Source organism: Symphalangus syndactylus, chromosome 4 (genome assembly GCF_028878055.3).
Source record: "Symphalangus syndactylus isolate Jambi chromosome 4, NHGRI_mSymSyn1-v2.1_pri, whole genome shotgun sequence".
NCBI lineage: Eukaryota > Metazoa > Chordata > Mammalia > Primates > Hylobatidae > Symphalangus > Symphalangus syndactylus.
In genome coordinates, this window is record NC_072426.2 from 156844120 (window position 1) to 156865538 (window position 21419).

General features: G+C 38.3%; 1 protein-coding gene across 6 annotated transcripts in view; it reads left to right on the top strand.

Annotated features, from left to right (window-relative positions):
* Positions 1-21419, top strand: part of TRAPPC11 (trafficking protein particle complex subunit 11) — a 51780-nt gene that overhangs the window by 22763 nt on the left and 7598 nt on the right. For all 6 annotated transcript variants that reach the window (XM_055276507.2, XM_055276506.2, XM_063637655.1 and 3 more), the window contains 16 exons: positions 177-256; positions 347-425; positions 507-561; positions 898-1043; positions 1284-1345; positions 1471-1603; positions 2818-2948; positions 7545-7700; positions 9206-9393; positions 9835-9983; positions 10163-10284; positions 10851-10970; positions 13722-13787; positions 13898-14054; positions 17619-17730; positions 20715-20806. In XM_055276507.2, the coding sequence (XP_055132482.1) occupies positions 177-256; positions 347-425; positions 507-561; positions 898-1043; positions 1284-1345; positions 1471-1603; positions 2818-2948; positions 7545-7700; positions 9206-9393; positions 9835-9983; positions 10163-10284; positions 10851-10970; positions 13722-13787; positions 13898-14054; positions 17619-17730; positions 20715-20806 (1848 nt within the window). The remainder of the gene's footprint in view (positions 1-176; positions 257-346; positions 426-506; positions 562-897; positions 1044-1283; positions 1346-1470; positions 1604-2817; positions 2949-7544; positions 7701-9205; positions 9394-9834; positions 9984-10162; positions 10285-10850; positions 10971-13721; positions 13788-13897; positions 14055-17618; positions 17731-20714; positions 20807-21419) is intronic.

A 21419-nucleotide genomic window follows, 5' to 3' on the forward strand; every position in this document is an offset into this window, starting at 1 on the left:
ACGGAAGTTTCCATGTTAATAAAGCTGCCTCTTAGCACCTTCAAGATTCTAGAATGTTGAAGAGTCTGAAATGATTATATTAAATAAAGGTTTCAAAGAGTGTACATATACAATGTTCATGTGAAGATTTATATTAAATGAGCCGTCTAAAATGAGTTGTGTCTCATCTTACGCAGGTTTTGATCTTTCTGATCCTGAAAAAGAAAAGGTGGGAATTCTTGCCATTCAGCTGAAGGAGAGAAATGTTGTTCACTCTGTAAGTTTTGTGTCCAATATGGACTATTTTTTACACTATTTAAGAAAAATGTTTGTGTTAAAATGTCTCACCCTCTGCTTTTTCTAACAGGAAGTAATCCTAAGTCTTCTGAGCAATGCTGTCGCACAGTTCAAGAAGTATAAGTGCCCGCGGATGAAAAGCCACCTGAGTATGTATCCGCAAACGCCACCATTGCATGCAGCTTTGAATGACTTTAAGTTACATACGTCAATCTTTTTTTCCTTTATAGTGGTTCAGATGGGAGAGGAATATTATTACGCAAAGGATTATACCAAAGCTTTGAAGTGAGTCCTGTTCACTATTTACTTTTACAAGTATGTGGATTATCTGAAGTGAAACTGAAATAGAAATCAGTGTTGAAGGAGTTCATATTTTCATGTTAATTTCTATTATTGTTAAACTCCATTTCTGTAATGTTTTTTTCAAGCGCTATTGATGGCACAATCTTTTTCAGCGTTTTAAGAAACCTCACGTTTAGCTAAATATGAGAATACCTTTTCAACCATCTCAGTAAGATTTTTCTATACTTACCTAAAAGGAGGAAAGTATTTTTTTCTCCATGAACTCTTCAAACCCTTTCTTGTGAAGCCGGTTCAGTATTCCATTTTGTCTTCTTTAAGGTTGCTGGATTATGTGATGTGTGATTATCGGAGTGAAGGATGGTGGACTCTGCTCACGTCTATATTAACTACAGCTCTGAAGTGCTCCTACCTCATGGCCCAATTAAAGGATTACGTTACTTACTCCCTAGAACTCCTTGGCAGAGGTAACCTGATGTTTTTTGAGTAAAATTCTTGACATATAAAATTATTTAGCATCTTTAAGCTTTTTAAAATTTAAAGAATAATTTAGTCCCATATAATTAATATACTTTTACTATGTGCAAATCACTGTGCTTAGTCATCTTAAGAAGTATTTATTATTATATAAAGTTTTAAACAATAAATGGGGGTAGTAGACTTAATTATAAGTACTTACAATGTTTTTCCTTCTTTCTTCATACTAGCTTCAACTCTGAAAGATGACCAGAAGTCTCGGATAGAAAAGAACCTCATAAATGTTTTAATGGTAGGTTGGAATTGTTTATATAGAGTGTGTTATTAGGAATATGTGTACTTATATCTATATCAGCTAATGCAAGTAGTGGTTTTTATTCAACTAGTTGAATGAATGTTAACTCTGTGTTGATACAGAATGAAAGTCCTGATCCAGAACCCGACTGTGATATCTTAGCTGTGAAAACTGCTCAGAAGCTGTGGGCAGACCGAATTTCTCTGGCTGGCAGCAATATTTTCACAATAGGAGTACAGGACTTTGTGCCATTTGGTAGGTAGCTAACATCTACAGTATTATTTCAGAGAAATTGTCTTATTTCTACAAAATGAATAGATGCAGGATAATAAATATAAAAGTCAAGAAAGAATTTTCAAAGTATAATCATGTTATAGATAAACTGATTTTTTTGTGTGTCCCCTCAGTGACTTACAGAGATAGTTAGGATCTTAAATACTTGACTTATGTTTTAAAATACACTTTGCTCATTTGTAGTTCAGGTGTTATTAGAAACACTTGACAGTTATTTAAAAGGTTGTGCTTTACTGTCTAGGTAGGTATTTTGACATAATAATAAAATGGTCCTTTTTCATTTAAAATCTTGTTATCTACATTTCAGGAGCAGCTGTGTTTTTAAAATTAAAGATGGTTTTGAAGCTATAATTTATTTAAATTTTATTTTATATTATTTATTTATTCATTTATTTTATTTTTCTTTTTTGAGACAGGGTCTCACTCTGCCGCCCAGGCTGGAGTGCAGTGGCATGATCTCAGCTCACTGCAACCTCTTCCTCCTAGGTTCAAGCGATTCTCCTGCCTCAGCCTCCTGACTAGCTGAGGTTACTTACAGGCGTGCACTTCCATGCCCAGCTAATTCCTGTATTTTTAGCAGAGGTGGGGTGTCACCATGTTGGCCAGGCTGGTCTTGAACTTCTGACCTTAGGTGATGCGCCCGCCTGAGCCTCCCAAAGTGCTGGGATTACAGGCATGAGCTACCATGCCTGGCCTATTTATTATTCTTTTTGAGATAGAGTCTTGCTCTGTCGCCCAGGCTGGAGGGCAATGGTGCAACCTCCGTTTACCACAACCTCCACCTCCTGGGTTCAAGTGATTCTTATGCCTCAGCCTCCCTAGTAGCTGGGATTACAGGTGCACACCACCATGCCCAGCTAATTTTTGTATTTTTAGTATAGATAAAGTTTCACTATGTTGGCCAGGCTGGTCTCAAACTCCTGACCTCAAGTGATCCGCCTGTCTTGGCCTCCCCAAGTGTTGGGGTTACAGCTGCGAGCCACTGCGCTCAGCCTAAATTTTATTTTTATAATAAAAAGTTAGCTCATTTGTCTCTTGAAGTGCCTTAAGTGCAGAAGTCAGTAAGAACGGTCAGTGCAAATGTGTCTTTCTGAAGAATAAATTTGGTTAACAGGATGTGTGTTGGTCGTGGGTATCTGGTTGTGCATAACACAGCCCTTTTGTTTTATTTCTAGTACAATGCAAAGCCAAGTTTCATGCCCCAAGTTTTCATGTTGATGTTCCTGTTCAGTTTGATATTTATCTGAAGGCTGATTGTCCACATCCCATTAGGTTTTCCAAGCTCTGTGTCAGCTTTAATAATCAGGTAATGATGCCATTTCATGTGTTTGTACCACGTTTATCTTATTGTAGCTTATGTTAAACTAGATAAAACGAGCTTAGTGAATTTTATGTCTTAATGGTTTCATAGTAACAAATGAACTTTGGTAAGCTCTATTTAAAAATATATTTCTAGGGCCAGGCACGGTGGCTCAGGCTTGTAATCCCAGCACTTTGGGAGGCTGAGGCAGGCAGATCACAAGGTCAAGAGATGGAGACCATCCTGGCCAACATGGTGAAACCCCGTCTCTACTAAAAATACAAAAAAATTTGCTGGGCATGGTGGCACGTGCCTGTAGTCCCATCTACTTGGGAGGCTGAGGCAGGAGAATCACTTGAACTCGGGAGGTGGAGGTTGCAGTGAGCTGAGATCGTGCCACTGCACTCCAGCCTGGCAACAGAGCAAGATCTGTGTCAAAAAAAAAAAAAAAAAAAAAAAAATATATATATATATATATATATATATATATATATGTTTCTAAACTTCTAGCAATTCAAGTTTACACTTTGCTTACTCCAATTTTTGTTTTCACTCCATGTTTATAAAGTCTTAAGAATTCTCTGTGTGTGTGTATATATGTATGTGTATATATATATATATATTTTTTTTTTGTCGTTTTTGAGACGGGGTCTCGCTCTGTTGCCCAGGCTAGAGCGCATTGGTGCAATCATAGCTCACTGTAGCCTCAACCTTTTGGACTCAAGAGATCCTCCCACCTCAGCCCCCTAAGTAGCTGGAACTACAGGCACCTGCCACCACATCTGGCTAACTTTTGTATTTTTTGTAGAGACAGGGTTTCGCCATGTTGCCCAAGCTGGTCTTGAACTCCTGGGCTCCAGTGATCCACCAACCTCAGCCTCCCAAAGTGCTAGGATTACAGGTGTGAGGCATCACATCTGGCCTTATTTTTTTTTTGTAATGTATACTTGAATTCCAAATAAGGTATATTCAGAATGAATAAAATTAAAAAATCATTTGGTTTGTATTCTGCTTCAACATTATTAGTTAATGTTATTAGTTTATGATTAATGGAACTAATTTATGTTTGACATTTAAAAAATTGAAGTGGAATAGATATAATGTGAAAAGTAAATGTGTGTCTTCTTTCTTCTCCATTCTCCCACACACCCTCTACGTTAACTTCTTGAATAACCTAGACATTTTCTGTGCACGAATATATAAGCAACTTTTTTTCTTGCAGAGCTGGGATCATATATTTCCTGCATTTGAATATATTTGAAGCATTATATAGTATATAGTCAAGTACTTCATTACAACTCTATTATAAACTCACTTAGTAGATAATCATCTTTTGATTACCCAGAAAGTATAGTGAGTCTTTCACTAACAAGCATTTATTGAGAGTTAGGATATTCTTAACATGCTGAATCTGAGTATAGCATATGTCGACCTCATTAAAATGTAGGCATTTTGGGGACAAGGGCCAGGACAGAATCAAAGATTGCCCAAGTAGGTAATGAAGACTAAATTACGTAGTGTAGGCTAGAAAGAAGTACAGCTGTAGTAGGCATGCCAGAGAAAAGGGAGGGAGTTCCAAGAATGAAGATGAAATTACAATAGGTCGAAAAGATGGAGGGGGAGAACATGTTTGGCAGTGAGAAAACACTGCATGGAAACAGAAGTGCACAATCTGTGTTTCTGGGAAAGTCAAGCCTCACTAGAACAGAGGGTTTATAATGCTGGGTGGTGGGAAATAAGGCCAGGTGGCTTAAAGGAACCTTGAAGAGTTAAGCGGGGATAGGCTAGTAAACAGATGTCTTTCAAGATTTATTCATTCTTTTATCTGTGTTCTATTTATTGGATGGTGATAAAGAAACGATGTTATCTGTTTTATTAGGATTTGATTCATAAGAAATGAGAAATATCTCTGTAATAGAAATGATTAGATGAAGCTGGGTCACCTGAAGATCAGTATGTTTTATTCAACTTCAGACCGTTTACCCAGGGATTTCCTCTAATCCGTTTGAGAATTTTATTTGTGTGTTTGTGTGTGTGTGTTTTGAGACAAGGCTGTACTATCTCCCAGGCTGGTGCAGTGGCACTGTCTTGACTTACTGCAGCCTTAATCTCCAAGGCTCAAGTGATCCTCCCACCTCAGCCTCCTCTGAGTAGCTGGGACTACAGGCACCTGCCACCATGCCCAGCGAATTTTTGTATTTTTTTATAGAGATGGGGTGTTGCTGTTTTGTCCAGGCTGGTCTCGAACTCCTGGATTCAAGGAGCCCACCCACCTCGGCCTCCCAAAGTGCTGGGATTACAGGTGTGAGCCATCATGCCTGGCTCAGTTTGAGAATTTTAAAGCAAGAGCATGCAATTTATTCTTAAAGTTGTAAGAAACTTTATTCTAGTAGCAAAATAGAAATAATGTCATGGAAGCCAATTAGAGGCTCTTTATCTTAATCCATGTACAAAAGTACAAGTATTGGAATTAAGTTGCCGGTGTTGAGAATGGAGATTTAGGGATACAAGAGGCATTTAAAAATAGATAAATCTGGATTGCCGAGTGCATATAGCGGCTGAAAAGTGGGGATAGGATGAATGAAGGACGGGAGCTTTTGTACATGCCCTTTCCTCTGCTTGAATTGGTTTGCCCTCCTCTCTGACTAGTTCGTTCCTCGCCTTTTCTCACTTAAAAGCATCACTTCTTCAGGGAAGCCTCCCCTGACTTGCATGACTGAACCACTTAGCGAGGCTCTCATGGCCTTGGTAGTGCCAATCACACTGTGGCTTCACCGTTGTCTGTGTGATTATTTGGTAAATTGCCTGTTTTTCCTTACTGGGATCTAAGCTCCACAAGGGCAGAAGGGCAGGGTTTTTTTTGTTTGTTTGTTTTGTTCATTATGAAATTAGAGGGTCAACACAAGGACTCTTTTTTTTTTTTTTTTTTTAATTAAAGAGATACTTTGTTGCCCAAGCTGGAGTGCAGTGATGTGATCATAGCTCATCTCAGCCTCAAACTCGTGGGCTCAAGTGAAGCATGATGGCTCTTATTTTACTTTTCCCTTAATAGCCTACTATTTCATTTCTTTTCTTTCCCTTTTTTTTAACAAAAAATATAAACTACTATAATTAAAAACTAATAAAACGCTAAAATGGAATATAAAGCAATTAGTTTTAAAACTTAGATTATATTCTGAATATATCTTATTTGAAATTCAAGATACAGGTGGGGCGCAGTGGCTCACGCCTGTAATCCCAGCACTTTGGGAGGCCAAGGTGGGCGGATCATTGGAGGTCAGGAGTTCAAGACCAGCCTGGCCAACATGGTGAAACCCCATCTCTGCTAAAAATACAAAAATTAGCTGAGCGTGGTGGCGGGTGCCTGTAGTCTCAGCTACTTGGGAGGCTGAGGCATGAGAATTGCTTGAACCTGAGAGGCAGAGGTTGTAGTGAGCTGAAATTGTGCCATTGCATTTCTAGTGGGCGATGGAGTGAGACTCCGTCTTAAAAGAAAAGAAATTCACGATATAAACCATAAGAAAAAAAGTAGAGTAGGTTTTATAAGCATGGAATAGAAATGAAAATTAGTGGGAAAGTATAAAACTTGAACTGTGTAAGAATTTCTATGAAGGTAATTTATATGCTGGGATAGAAGATGGCTCTTGGAAAGGTATTGATATTTATTGAACAGATGAGAATGGTGATTCCATAGATAGAAACGTGAAAGATGTCTTCCTTTACTCATCTATGAGGATTGTTCTCTTCTGGGAAGGCAGATGCACATTCACTCTGGGACATGCTGAGTTTCAGGTGGTAGTGGACTTGTCCTCTAGACAGATGTGGATATAAGCTTGTAATTAAGAAATAAGACAGAATAGGACGACTTTATGTGAGAGATACTAGCAACAGTGGTATGGTGAATGTGGAAACAAATACATTTCCAATGAAGTGAACATAGAAATGAAGACCTGAAAGAAAGCAAAGGAATGGGGCTGGGCTTAGTGGCTCACACCTGTAATCCCAACACTTTTGGAGGCTGAGGCAGGAGGATCACTTGAGCCCAGGAAGTGTGAAACTTGCCTGGGCAAAATAGTGAGACCCCATCTCTACAAAAAATCGAAAAATTAGTCGAGTGTGATGGTACATGCCTATGGTCCCAGCTACTTTGGAGACTGAGGTGGGACTATCCCTTGGGTCCAAAAGGTTGAGGCTACAGTGAGCCAAGATCGTGCCACTGTACTCCAGGTAGGAAAAACAGGAAGTAACCAAGCAGGATGAGAAACAGGAAAGATTATAGCATCACAGAAGCCAAGTAAAAAAAGGCTCTTCAAGAAAAGTAGGTGATAAACAGTAGTGTCCAGTGCAACAAAGAACAAACTGTTTCTCTGGGAGAGGGGTACCTAAATATTTTCAGAAAACAGTTCGTGTGTAGTGAACTGTTATATTATGGCAGCAGTGAGTGGATAAGTGCCTCTATTTGGCATAAAAATACTTCCTTTTATTAGTAACCCTTCATAATGCTTCAGTGTTTGTGGAGTTAAAACTAAATGAGCTCCAAAGCACTTGGCATTTAGGGTTAGCAGACATCTGACATTTGATGACCCTCTTCACCTCTTTCAGGAATACAACCAGTTCTGTGTAATAGAAGAAGCATCCAAAGCAAATGAAGTTTTAGAAAATCTGACTCAAGGAAAGATGTGCCTAGTTCCTGGTAAAACAAGAAAACTGTTATTTAAGTTTGTTGCGAAAACTGAAGATGTGGGAAAGAAAATTGAGGTTAGTTATGAAATTTGTTTTAAAATATTTTTAATAATAAAAGTAGTATGTTTATATCAATATTTTAAATAATACAAAAGTTTATTAAGTAAAAAATGAAAATCTACTTGGACTTCCTAAAGGAAACCATTCATAATAGTTTGGGAGGTTTCCTTCCAGACATTTTTCTGTGAACATATTTGTAGTTTAAAATTTTTTGCAATTAAGAAATTGAGAACATACTGTACATAATAAATGTAGCTGGCTTTTGTCACTTAATAGTGTATATTAGATATTATTTCTTGTTAGTACATAAACCAATCTTGTTTTTTAATGACTACATAATCAGTTAAGGGGTTTTAAACAATGTATATTATGTAATATAGCAAATGTATTTTTTATGTTATTCAGACTGAATATCTGTTGATGTTTAAACATTACTGAGTACATATTTTTAAAGAAAAACGAACATATATATTTGTAAAGATTGATATAGTATAGATAATTGAAATGCCTTTTAGAAATATAGGATCTAAGTAATATCTTTATTGAGCATAAACTCTGGAGCCAAACTGTGTGGGTTTAAATTACAGCTCTCTAGCTTACTAACTTGTGGCCCTGGACAGTTACTTAGCCTCTGTGTGTCTTCTCAGTGTATTCGTCTGTAAAATGGGGATCATAAGAGTGCTAATCTCTTAGGATTTCATGAGGATTAAATCAGCTAGTTAATGTAATTTGCTTGGAATAGTGATTAGCACACAGTAAGCACTCATTAAGTGCTTGTTTTTCATGACTTGAATGGGAATGGTTAGCTAATCTAAACATGGGACCATTGCTAAGATAAATGATATATAAAGTTGTACAACCAGTGTTCCCGTAACAGTTTCTGTGAACATACTGATTTTATTATTCACCAGTATCCAGAATTGTTTGCTTATTCATTTAAAAAAAAAATCTTTCATGATTTTGACTAAATGTCCTAATTGCATATTTTATTTTCTCATGGTACCTAAGGGAACCTACCAGACATAAAGTATAATTAGTAAGTCGATTTTGAGTCATTTTGTTAATGGTTTTAGTTGAATAGAACATGTATTCAATTAATAAAGCATTTTATTGCTAATACTATAAATATTTTCGGGAAAAATATTTGTGGAATCGGAAATTATGTTATAATGTATCCATAGCCATCACAATATTTATTTCATTCAGCAACCACTAATTGAACATTCGTTACATCAGGGTCTATGCCAGATGTTAAAATCATAACACTATTGTACAATCAGCCTCTCAACAGAAAGTCAGGTTATTGTCTCTGTTTTAAAGGTGAAGAAGTTGGAACCCAGAGCGCAGTTAGTTTCTGTCCCAGCCCGAGTAAGACCCTAATAGCAGGTGTTCTGACTTCTGTCACACTGGGGGTCTCTAGATGAACTCCATGGTCTAGCAGTCAACGATGTAATTTTGGTGAGAGGGGATCGTGACAAGCACATATGAGATGACATTTCCAACATCCTTTTTTTTTTTAGATTACTTCAGTGGATCTTGCTCTGGGCAATGAGACAGGAAGATGTGTGGTTTTAAATTGGCAGGGAGGAGGAGGAGATGCTGCTTCCTCCCAAGAAGCCTTACAGGCAGCTCGGTCTTTCAAAAGGCGGCCTAAGCTACCTGACAATGAAGTTCACTGGGACAGCATTATAATTCAGGCAAGCACAATGTAAGTCTGCTTTGCTAAGCTGATATTAAAGGTCATCCTCTCATTTTTTTTGCTATTTTTTTTGGAGACAGAGTCTCTCTTGCCCAGGCTGGAGAGCAGTGGTGTGATCATGACTCACTACAGCCTTGACCACCTGAGCTCAAACGATCCTCCCACCTCAGGCGCCACCCTTGCCTTCCCCAGTAGTTGAGACTACAGCCAAGTGCCACCATGCCTGACTAATTTTTGTATTTTTTCTAGAGATCAGGGTCTTACTGTGCTGCCCAGGCTTGCTTCAAACTCCTGGGCTCAAGCGATCCTCCTGCCTCAGTCTCCCAAAATGCTGGGATTACAGGCCTGAGCCTCTGCACCCAGCCTCTTATGTCTTTCAAATACTTTATTTAAATAATTTATTTGCTTTTTTTTTTAAATCAGTTACTTAGCTAAGGTTTCTTTTCAAAGGATCATATCCAGAGTTCCAAACATTTCTGTACATCTGCAGCACGAACCCCCTGCACTGACTAATGAAATGTATTGTTTGGTTGTGACTGTTCAGTCCCATGAAAAGACCCAAATCAGAGATGTGAAGCTCACTGCTGGCTTAAAACCAGGTAAGCATTCCTTTTTGTAAGTTTGATCAGTATTAATCCAACATTAAATAAGCATCATTGATGTCAACTCTAGGACTTTTGTTTAGAAGAAGGTATGGCATAGTGCTCTTCACACAGTATTGATTATTGGGATAATGTTTGAATTCTTTGTTTTGAAGAACCAATATTAACTCTTTTAGGACAGGATGCCAATTTAACTCAGAAGACTCACGTGACTCTTCATGGAACGGAACTGTGCGATGAATCCTACCCAGCTTTACTCACTGACATTCCTGTTGGAGACTTACATCCAGGGGAACAGGTAAACTTGGTCAACTGGGATTGAAGAGGAAATCAATTAGTTTGTAGTTTTAAATATATAGTGAGTTTTTAACAGTTCAGAGCGTTTTAACAACATATTCTAGGACTGAAAAAGTGATTTAACTAATGAACATTTCATACACATTTTACATACTTAAATGTGTAAAATGTCTTCAGCAGTTTATCTACAAGGGAATTTAGAAAACATGCTTGACATGAATTAGTGGGCTAATAAAGTAACCGTTGTTTGTAACTTAGTGCAGTTAACTTCTCAGTCAACTTCTGCTTCCAAACTAGATAGAAAAATATTTTGGAAGTTAAAGAATAACAATTTCTAAAAGATGCAGTAGTAATGATCCCACCCTTATGCTGTGGTCACAGTGTAATCAGAGTACTCTTCTACAGTGGGAGCATTGATGAGTTACATTGTAACATTCTGTAAAAGTGATAAAGAATTTAGCCAGTTGGTATGAATAAACTCTAGAAGGTGGGAACATTATCCTAGAATATATATCAAGAGGAAATATCTGTAATACTAATTAAATTACAACATTTATTTTGTTACAGCTGGAAAAAATGTTGTATGTTCGCTGTGGAACGGTGGGTTCCAGAATGTTTCTTGTATATGTTTCTTACCTGATAAATACAACCGTTGAAGAAAAAGAAATTGTTTGCAAGTGTCACAAGGTATTTTTTTTATAGCTTCTTTATGAAGCATCATATGTGGACTATTCCCATTTTGTGTTATTTTAGTTTACCTATAAAATAAGCATAAAATAAGCAGTTTAGGTGCTTATAGTCTGTTATAAATTTTAATTAAACTTTTTTAAACATCACTTATGTTGAGATTTGTTTAGGCTGGCATTCACTGCTCAAACATTAAACAGAAAATTAGCTTATATGGCTTTTCTTTTTTTTTTTTGAGGCGGAGTTTTGCCCTTGTTGCCTAGGCTGGAGTGCAGTGGCACCATCTTGGCTCACTGTGACTTCCACCTCCGGGGTTCAAGCGATTCTCCTGCCTCAGCCTCCCAAGTAGCTGGGATTACAGGCATGCACCACCACGCCCAGCTAATTTTTTGTATTTTTAGTAGAGACGGGGTTTCTCCATGTTGGTCAGGCTGGTCTTGAACTCCCAACCTCAGGTGATCTGCCCACCTTGGCCTCCCAAAGTGCTGGGATTAGAGGCGTGAGCCACTGGGCCCGGCCTATATGGCTTTTCATATAGAAGATCAATAGGTTTGAGATCTCAAGCAAATCACACATGAGATAAGATCTGTAAGTTGACTTATATAGAGAAGGTTCTGGAGAAAAGGAGGTCTCCCTTTGAAAAGCATTTTTGTGTTATTAAAAAATACTGGTAAAAATTGTTTTTGGTAAGTGCACATAGAAGTGAAAATAGGAACGATCACAGTTACAGTTCACAACTCGAAGGCAACTGCTAACTCTCTGTATTTCTTGTTGATCTCTTTTCTATTTCTAGAGATCTTTAACAGGCCATGTTTCTAAATAGATTTAACTATGCTGTATGTAGTGTTTATGTTCTCTTTTGTTAGTAGAACATTATATTTGGTATCTTCTTGGTCCTGACAGTAATGTTTTTTTCTCTTAGGAATTGGGTCCTCAGCCCAGCAGAGGAGAAGGCCTATAGCAATTTGGGGATTTGTAGTTTTGTTACTGCACAGAGTCTGGGCTGTGGGCTATTTACTAGTCATTGGGAAAGAAAACCTTCTCAAAATTGTTAGTATTTCCCAAGTGGGAGAGAAGAAGGCATGTAATGTACTGTTGAAAATTTCTCATAGCCTGGTATAATACATAGAGTCCTATATGGTGGCTTAGGAGATAAGGGTGCCAGTCTTAGCACATTATATGTATTATCTCATTTGATTTTTCTAACAAGCCTGTGAGGATTATGAAACTGGGACTTAAAGAGACTGCATGAGTTGAGCATCCCAAATCTGAAAATTCAAAATCCAAAACATTCCAAAATCTGAAACTTTTTGAGTGCCAGCATGACACTCAAAGGAAATGCTCCCAGGAGCATTTTGGACTTGGAATGCTCAGCCAGTAAGTATAATCCAAATATTCCCAAATCCAAAAAATCGGAGACACTGGGCCCCAAGCATTTCGGAAAACCTGTATAACTTTCCCAAGGTCACATCATTAGGTTCAAGGTCACAGAGCTAGTAAGTATGTATTGAGCCAGGATTAGAATTCAGCTCTGTCTGGCATTACAGCCTGAGCTTTTAACCAGTATGATCTTTTTTAAAGGTTTCTTACCAAGAGGTTGTGTTATTTGTTTTGAAAGATGAAATAACCCCATTGTTTTTTTTTTCTTTTTTCTTTTATTTTTTTATTTTGACATGGGGTCTCACTGTGTTGCCCAGCTTGGAGTGTAGTGGCACGATCTTGGCTCACTGCAGCCTCCACCTCCGGGGTTCAAGCAATCCACCCATCTCAGCCTCCCGAGTAACTGGGACTACAGGTGTGCACCACCACACTCAGCAAATTTTTTGTATTTTTGGTAGAGACAGGGTTGTGCCATGTTGCTCAGGCTGGTCTCGAACTCCTGAGCTCAAGCAATTTGTCCACCTCAGCCTCCCAAAGCTGGAATTACAGGTGTGAGCCACCGTGCCCACCCACCATTGTTTTTCTAACAGACTCTTTTAGAAAGGAGATGTAGCATGTTGGTTAAGAGTGTAGGCTCCATGACCTCATCTTAAAGTGGCAATCATAACAGCACTTGTTTCCTTGCGTGATTATGAACATTACATAATACACGTATATGGATGATAGCAGTGTCTGTCACATTACATTATTATTATCTTTCTTATTAGTCATTTTGAGTTGAGGTGTAGTAAGAACTTAGACAAAAGGAAGACCCTAGCTTTGTGGAACATCTGATTCCTCCTCTGTAAAATGGTGATGATGCCTGCCCTGCCCACTTCATTAGATCCAGAGATAAATAATGTATAAGAAAACACTTTAGCCAGTTGCCGTGGTTCACTCCTGTAGTACCAGCACTTTGGGGTTCTGAGGCAAGAGGATCACATGAGGCCAAGAGTTCAAGACTAGCCTGAGCAACATAGCAAGACCCCATCTCTAAAAAAATAAAATACGGTAGCCGGGCATAGTAGTGTGCCTGTAGTCCCAGCTACTCAGGAGGATCACTTGAGCCCGGGTGTTTTAGGCTGCAGTGATCTGTCATGGTGCCACTGTCCTCCATTCTGGTTGCCAGAGTGAGACCCTGTCTCCAAAAAAAAAAAAAATAGTACTCAGTTCTCTCGACACAGAATTTTACAAATGTTATCTAAAAGAAAGGCCTTTACTTCTTAGTATGTATAATTTGGGATTATTTATTGGTCAGTGATTGTATTTTTTAAAACTTTATATAAAAAGATTTAGAAAATCCATGAATGTGCCCTTTACATTTTCTTGCAGGATGAAACTGTAACAATTGAAACAGTCTTTCCATTTGATGTTGCCGTTAAATTTGTTTCTACCAAGGTATGTTTCTTTGAGGCATACTAGAAATCATTTAGGTTATAAAAATGGACTGAAATGTTAAAATGGATTAATGTAATTCCCGACAGACCTTTTGTCTTCATTTGTGACAGTTTGAGCACCTGGAAAGGGTTTATGCTGACATCCCCTTTCTGTTGATGACGGACCTCTTAAGTGCCTCACCCTGGGCCCTCACTATTGTTTCCAGTGAGCTCCAGCTTGCTCCATCTATGACCACAGTGGACCAGCTAGAGTCTCAAGTGGATAATGGTGAGTCTTTGGTTCATTCCCACTCAAAGAGCAGGAGAATTGTGCACATGCGTGTGTGTGTATAAGCTGGCAATGGAAGAGTTAATTAGCTTTTTGCTAAGTGAGGGAACTTGAGACCTGTACTCGTGAAAGCAAATGCATATGGAATTGAGGTGGAATTAGTGTCATTTATAACACCATTTGCTTGAGTATACCTAATTTTAAAAGGTCAGACTTTTTTCCTACTCTAAGGAAGTTATACTTTGAAAATGTATTTCACAAAAAGAATTCTTTTTTCATTTTTGAACTTTTTAAAGATTTTTTTCTCATTAACTCTTAATGTTTACTGTTTTTCATAACTTGAAATGAGAAAAGGTATTTATTAAAGAAACTTTGGAAAATAGAAAAATAGAAGATAAATTTTCTGAGTCACCCAACTAAAACAATTTTTAAGACTGATTCAAACCCAGGACAACACCTTTCCGGTTTTAAAAAGTACTAATAATATCTTTTGCTTTCAGAATGTCTTCATGAGTTTTTTTCATCTCTCCTTGAAACTTGGTTTTCTCTTGTGTGTTTGGAAATCATTGTCTCTGTCCTACTTTGTTTTTCTGTCTCCTTCCCTTTTTCCTTATTGTGCTAATTGTGAATAATGAGCTTTAGGGTCAGACTGAACTAGATTCAGTTCTCAGCCCTACAACATGCTCTTTTGTGAACTTGGATGGTTCCTTTCATCACTTCTTAGAGTCAAAGAGGATGATGTATGTGAATTAAGTAATATATATGAGAAAATATGAAATATCTTAGCTCAGTGCTCATTTTCTAACAGCTCGATAAAAGCTGGTTATTTGTCCATTCTTGCTGATTCCTTTTCTTTCAGTGTTGGTCATTTCCAGTATCCTGACGTTGGTTCTCTTGTTCTTTCTCTACAAGTCTTCAGCTGCCACACGACCTTAGGCTGCTGCATTCCCTCGTCCAGTTGGAGGGGTTGTCTAGTTGGAAGGGTTGTTGTACATACACTTGATCTAAGCTGGAAACTGTAGAGAAAAAAACTACACCCCTTCACACGCACATCTATCCTTCACACCCACATCCAAACGTTTTTCGAATCCAGCTTTTCATCTCCATTCTCGGTGCCATCCTCACCATTTCTCTCACCTGGTCTATAGAACTGGTCCTTAACTGTTTTCTTCCTTGGCAGTCATTCTCTTCCCTATCCTGCCTTTCATATTGCCACTAGAGTTTGTGACACACTGGACCTCACCTGGTCAGGCTCTGGCTGACCTTCCCAGCTGCCTCTACCCCAGGCTGTCTGCTGCCCTTTGCTCTCTCCCAGGTTTAAACCAAGACAAACTTAGGGCATTCGTCCAACATTGCCCCCAGGTACTTTTGAACATATCTTTGGAACTTTTGTCTAAAACCTTCTTCATCTTTTTCAACCTGTTGAATTCTGGCTTGCTCTTCAGGGCTCTTGTAAACTTGAACTTCTTGTTCCTCCCAAGCAGGGCTAAGTACTCTTCCTTCTTTACTCCCATGGTGTTTGATACATACCTACATTGTAACACTTAACATATTATATTGCAATTTCTTATTTGTAAATATGGCTCCCTTACTAGACTGTGTGTTCCCTTAGAACCTGAGCTGTGTCTTAATCATCTTCATATTGCCAGCATCATAGTACTTAGCTAATAAGTGTTTACTAAATTAAGGAATAATCTCTGGCTTGAACTTCTAGTATATTAGTTTGTAACTGCTGCTATAACAAACAACCACAAAGTTAGTGGCTTAAAATGACAAAGATTCAACTATATTAAAGTTCTACAGGTTAGAAGTCCAAAAAACAAGGTGTCAGCCTGGTTGCATTCCTTCTGGAGGCTCTCAGGGAAAATCTGTTTCTTTGCCTTCTCCAGCTTATAGAGGCCACCTGCACTCCTCTGCATGTGGCTCCTTCCTCTGTCTTCAAAACCAGCAGTGTAGCTCTTCTTTGTCACAAATTGACTACCTAATGTTAATTGTTAATAAACATTGTGATCATTTTGTTTAACTTCTTAGAATTAAGGAGAACTTTGGTAGAGTTTAATATGAATGGCCCAGGTGTTTCAAAAGGCGATCTCTAGAGGCTCAAATTGATATATGTTTTATTTACTGGGCTACAATATCATTTCCAAGTCTTTAACATTACATAAAAGTACTTAATTAAAGCAAAGGTTGATCCAGCTTTTTTCCCTTTCACTGCTGTTATCTGTCCACAATCAGACCTCCATTAATCTGTCACAACCGTCTTTATTAGAAAACCATAAAAATAGCCTAATGTTTAGAAACTTTGTTGTTGTTATTCCTTCGGAGTTTCACTCACAGATTGCTAAAATTGCCGTTAAATAAGTACTGTTGCCTGCTTGCATTTGAAGCTGAGGCATTGCAGGCTCTGGAGAGCTGAAAGGTTGAGAAGACTTGGTTTGAATGGGCGCTTATCTTGTCATGAGGGAGTTTGCTATAAAATTGGCAGGAGGAAAGCATTCTTGCACAGAGGTGAATGGCCATGTGAGGCAATAGTGAGGCGGTATGAGTGCTATTAGTAATACAGGCTGAGTATCTCTTACCTGAAATGCTTGGTACTAGAAGTGTTTCAGATTTCGGATTTTTCAGATTTTGGAATATTTGCATTATACTTAGTGGATGAGCATCCCTCATCTAAAAATCTGAAATCTGAAATGCTTTAAAGAACATTTCCTCTTTTAAAAAAAAATTTATTTTCATTTTGGAGCCAAAGTCTCACTCTGTCACCCGGGCTGGAGTGCAGTGGCAGGATCGTGGCTCACTGTAGCCTCGGACTCCTGGGCTCAAGCTATTTTCCCACCTCAGCCTCCCAAGTAGCTGGGACCACAGGTGCACACCACCACACCTGGCTAATTTTTAAATTATTTATAGGGATGAGATCTCCCTGTGTTGCCCAGGCTGGTCTCAAACTCCTGGAGCTCAAGCAGTCCTCCCACCTTGGCCTCCCTAAGTGAGATTACAAGTGTGAGCCACCACACCTGGATGCACTTCCTTTTAGAATAACCTTTGCGTGTTGTGTTGGCACTCAATAATTTCAGATTTTGAAGCATTTTGGTTTCAGATTTTTAGATTAGGGATGGTCAACCTGTATGTATTTACTCAGAGAAAGCCACAATTTTCTGGAATGATATTTTGAGTACTTTAACTGAAATTTTCTATTTTCTTTTTCTCTACCCCAAAGTGTTTACTTTGGAGGCATGAAATAATTTGGAAAAAGAAAAACAATCACCATAAGATATTGATTCTGTCTCTAAGCTTTTCGTATTCATTAGTTTCCATAGGACTTTCTTGCAGATATACAGATGCCTCATTGGGTTTTATTGTGATGGAATATTGATACATTAGCAAAAATAGTGAACTTCGTGACCTTGAAAAAGTCATTTAACATCTCTGAACCCTACTTTCTAAGTCTCTACAAGTAATATATAGTGGGTGAGGTGTTCTTTTTTTGTTCTGTTACTTGGATGTGAAACTCTCCTTTCGTAGATGAAACCATTGCATAAGGAGTGTAAAGACTTTTCCCTATAGTTATCTTACAGACTGGAGAGAGTGCTAGTGAATGCTTTTGTCTTCAATGCCCATCTCTTGGAAATGTTGAAGGTGGAGTGGCAACCGGGCATTATATTATCTCTTGGAAAAGGTAAGAATTATTTCAATCCTGTCTTTTCTTCAATGTCTTTGTTATTCTGACACCTTTATTATTCATCTTTGTCACTTAATATTTGAGAGTTTCTGTCATTCTGAAGAGCAGAAGTCACGTGGATATGAACACAAACCTGAAAAAAAAAATTAAAGCTGAATTTGTGCTTGTCATAATTTGTGACTTATATGCTATTGAAATTTTAGCCAAACTAAATCTGTACACAAAGGATGTATGTGTAAGAATGTTCATGGGCTGGGTGCAGCGGCTCACACCTGTAATCCCAGCACTTTTGTAGACCTAGGTGGGAGGATCGCTGGAGCTCAGGAGTTTGAGACCAGCCTGGGCAACATGGCAAAACCCTGTCTCTACAAAAAATACAAAAATTAGCCGGGCTTGTTGATGCACACCTGTAGTCCCAGCTACTCAGGAGGCTGAGGTGGGAGGATGACTTGAACTCAAAAAGTGGAGGTTTCAGTGAGCTGAGATTGTGCCACTGCACTCTATCCTGGGCAACAGAGCAGGACCCTGTTAAAAAAAAAAAGTTCTTAGCAGCATTGATTGTAATAGGAAAAAAATGGGGAGGGGGGGAACCGTAAATGCCCATCAATAGAAAAGAATAAATTGTGGCACATTCATACAGTGTCATACTGTATTTCAGTGAAATGAATGAACCAGAGCTACACCATCAACATCTTAAGGTAAAGTGAACAAAGCAAGCTACTGATGAGAATATGAATAAATTGATTTATATGACATTGAAAAACATGCTATGTATTTCTTAGGACTACATACATAATTTGGAAAAGTATAAAATACATAGGATTGATAAATACCCCATTCAGGATAGTGGTTACCTTTGGGGTAGGGGGATACAAGCAGGAAGGGCTCTGCAGGAAGATTCAATTGTATCATTGTAATTTCTTTCTTAGACTGGGAAGTAGATACATGATATTCATGTGTTATCCTGTTGGTGAGGCGTAGTTATTTTCAGAAATTTTAAAACAAGGAATAAAATGTATTACTTAAAAATGAGAAAGGAATCAGAAGATATTAGTTTTAAGGGAATGTTTATACAACTCAGAGTAATGAGTAGGAAGATCTGAATGTTATGGCTGTCATGAAAAAGTTATAAATTATCAAAATTGACTAAAGGAAAAATTTTTTAACCTAAAAAAACCAGTAACTGGAGGAAATTCATGAAATTGCCTTCAAAGAATATATGTTTAGTATATGTAATTGCATGGTATGATTTATTGTTTTCATGTTATAAATTATATGCAAAGCATAGAACAAGAAGGAAAATTCCCTGGGTTTGTTCGTGAAGAGCACCCATACCTAAACCTGACAAAGGCAGAAAATAAAAAAGGCAACTGTAGGCCAGCGGTTCTCAAACTTTTTGGTCTCAAGACACCTTTACACTTTGAAAAATCATTGAGAACCCTAAACAGCTTATTTATGTTAGTTATATGCATAAATATTTACCATGTTGGAAACTAAAGCAGAAACTTTTTAAGAACGGAGAAATACGTAATTTTACTAAGAAGTAAATAAACCTTTCTTTTCCCCATTCCTGAATTTACTATATTGATGTTTAGTTTTATTTTTTTGTTTGCAGGTGTCAAAACAGCATTTTAAAGGCACTGCTGAATTATTCCATCATACTATAGTATTACTACAGGGATACATCCATTTCTTATTGATGAGGGCTTAGATGCTTTGCCTGTTGCTTTTGCTCTGTGATAGTTTGCACATCATGTCAGCTGCTCCACCCTTAGACTCACAAGGGATTTCCCTGGCACCACCCCTGTAGTTCCCACTTTAGCTGTACCACAGGGAAAATATTTAACAGTTTCATAATGTTACTTCACCTCCATAAATATTGGAACACCACTGTGTTTGTTGATAGTAAAATACGTTTAGTTCTTCAGTTTCTACTATATACGTATAGTGAGTTACAACAGTGCTCTTCAAAGTGGTCTGGGGCCCACCTGTAAACCATCCTCAGTGAGTTAAGGAATTTGTGTCATAACGTAAATCACTGCACTATTCCTGAATTGAGAAAGTCTTGCTACCAAAACACTGTATTAAATGGTGTGGGTCATGATTGGCAGTCTGACATACCTCCTGACTTATTCCCCACTGGTGACACACAGCAGCCCTGGGTTATAACAGTTTGTTAATTGGAAATACTCAGAAGTGTGATTTTAAAAGCTCTTAACTTCACACAACTATTTCCTTTAATAATGTTTTGGGAGGCCTGGTGCGGTGGCTCACTCCTGTAATCCCAGCACTTTGGGAGGCTGAGGCAGGTGGATCACCTGAGGTCAGGAGTTTGAGACCAGGCTGGCCAACATGGCAAAACCTCATTTCTGTTAAAAATACAAAAATTAGCTGGGCATGGTAGCACGTGCCTGCAGTCCCAGCTACTCAGGAGGCTGAGGCAGGAGAATCACTTGAACCTGGGATTGGAGGTTGCGGTGAGCCAAGATTACACCATTGCACTCCAGCCTGGGTGAGTGAGACTGTCTCAAAAAAAAAAAAAAAAAAAAAAAAAAAAATTGGCCGGGCGCATTCCTGTAATCCCAGCACTTTGAGAGGCAGATCAGGAGGTCAGGAGATCAAGACCATCCTGACTAACAAGGTGAAACCCCATCTCTACTAAAAATACAAAAAATTAGCCAGGTGTGGTGGCGGGCACCTGTAGTTCCAGCTACTCGGGAGGCTGAGGCAGGAGAATGGTGTAAACCTGGGAGGCAGAGCTTGCAGTGAGCCGAGATTGCGCCACTGCACTCCAGCCTGGGCAACAGAGCGAGACTCCATCTCAAAAAAATAAAATAAAATAATAATAATAATAATGTTTTGGGAAATGGATAAGTAACATATTTCCTTTGAAACTAGTTGGTGAATACATGTTTCCTGTTTTTGATGAACTTCTTTCATAGTTTAAAAAGAGTTTAAAAAGATGACCTCTTCCACCACAGGACCTCAGCAATGGAGAACATCCCTGTCATCACAACTGTCATCACTCTGCCGCATGTGATTGTGGAGAATATCCCTCTCCATGTGAATGCAGGTAGCGGAATTAACATTTTACTTGATATTACTTGACCCAATAATAATAGTTATTTTGACCTCTAAGAGTTTAGTTACTTTAACATTCTATTATGAAAGTTTTTCAACATTTGTAAAAGTAGCTTATGGCCAGTCTTGTTTCATCTCTACTTCTACACACTCCTCCTACCCCTGTTATTTTGAAACAAATCCCTAAATACAAAACCATAAATACTTTGATATGCCTGTTTTAAAAATAATGGCTATTTTAAAAAATATAATTACAGTACCATTATCACGACTTTAAAAATTAGCAGTAATGTCTTAATGTCATCAAATTCCAATGTTGAAATTTTCCTAGTTAACTCTGGATGTTTTTTCAGTTTATTTTGAGGACTATACACTGCAATTGATGGATAAGTCTTATACTATCCTATAACCTATAGGTAGGCAGATAGGTTGACTGCCTCTCTCTCCCCCATACCCCCTCTCCTCTCCTCCCAACCATTAACCCCTGCATCACCTCTTCCAATACCACTTTCTCTACCATTTTGTCCATCTTCTCCCTCCCCCCATCTCTTCCTTGCTGAAGAAACTAAGTCATTTGTCCTATAGAGTTTCCCACAGCCTGGATT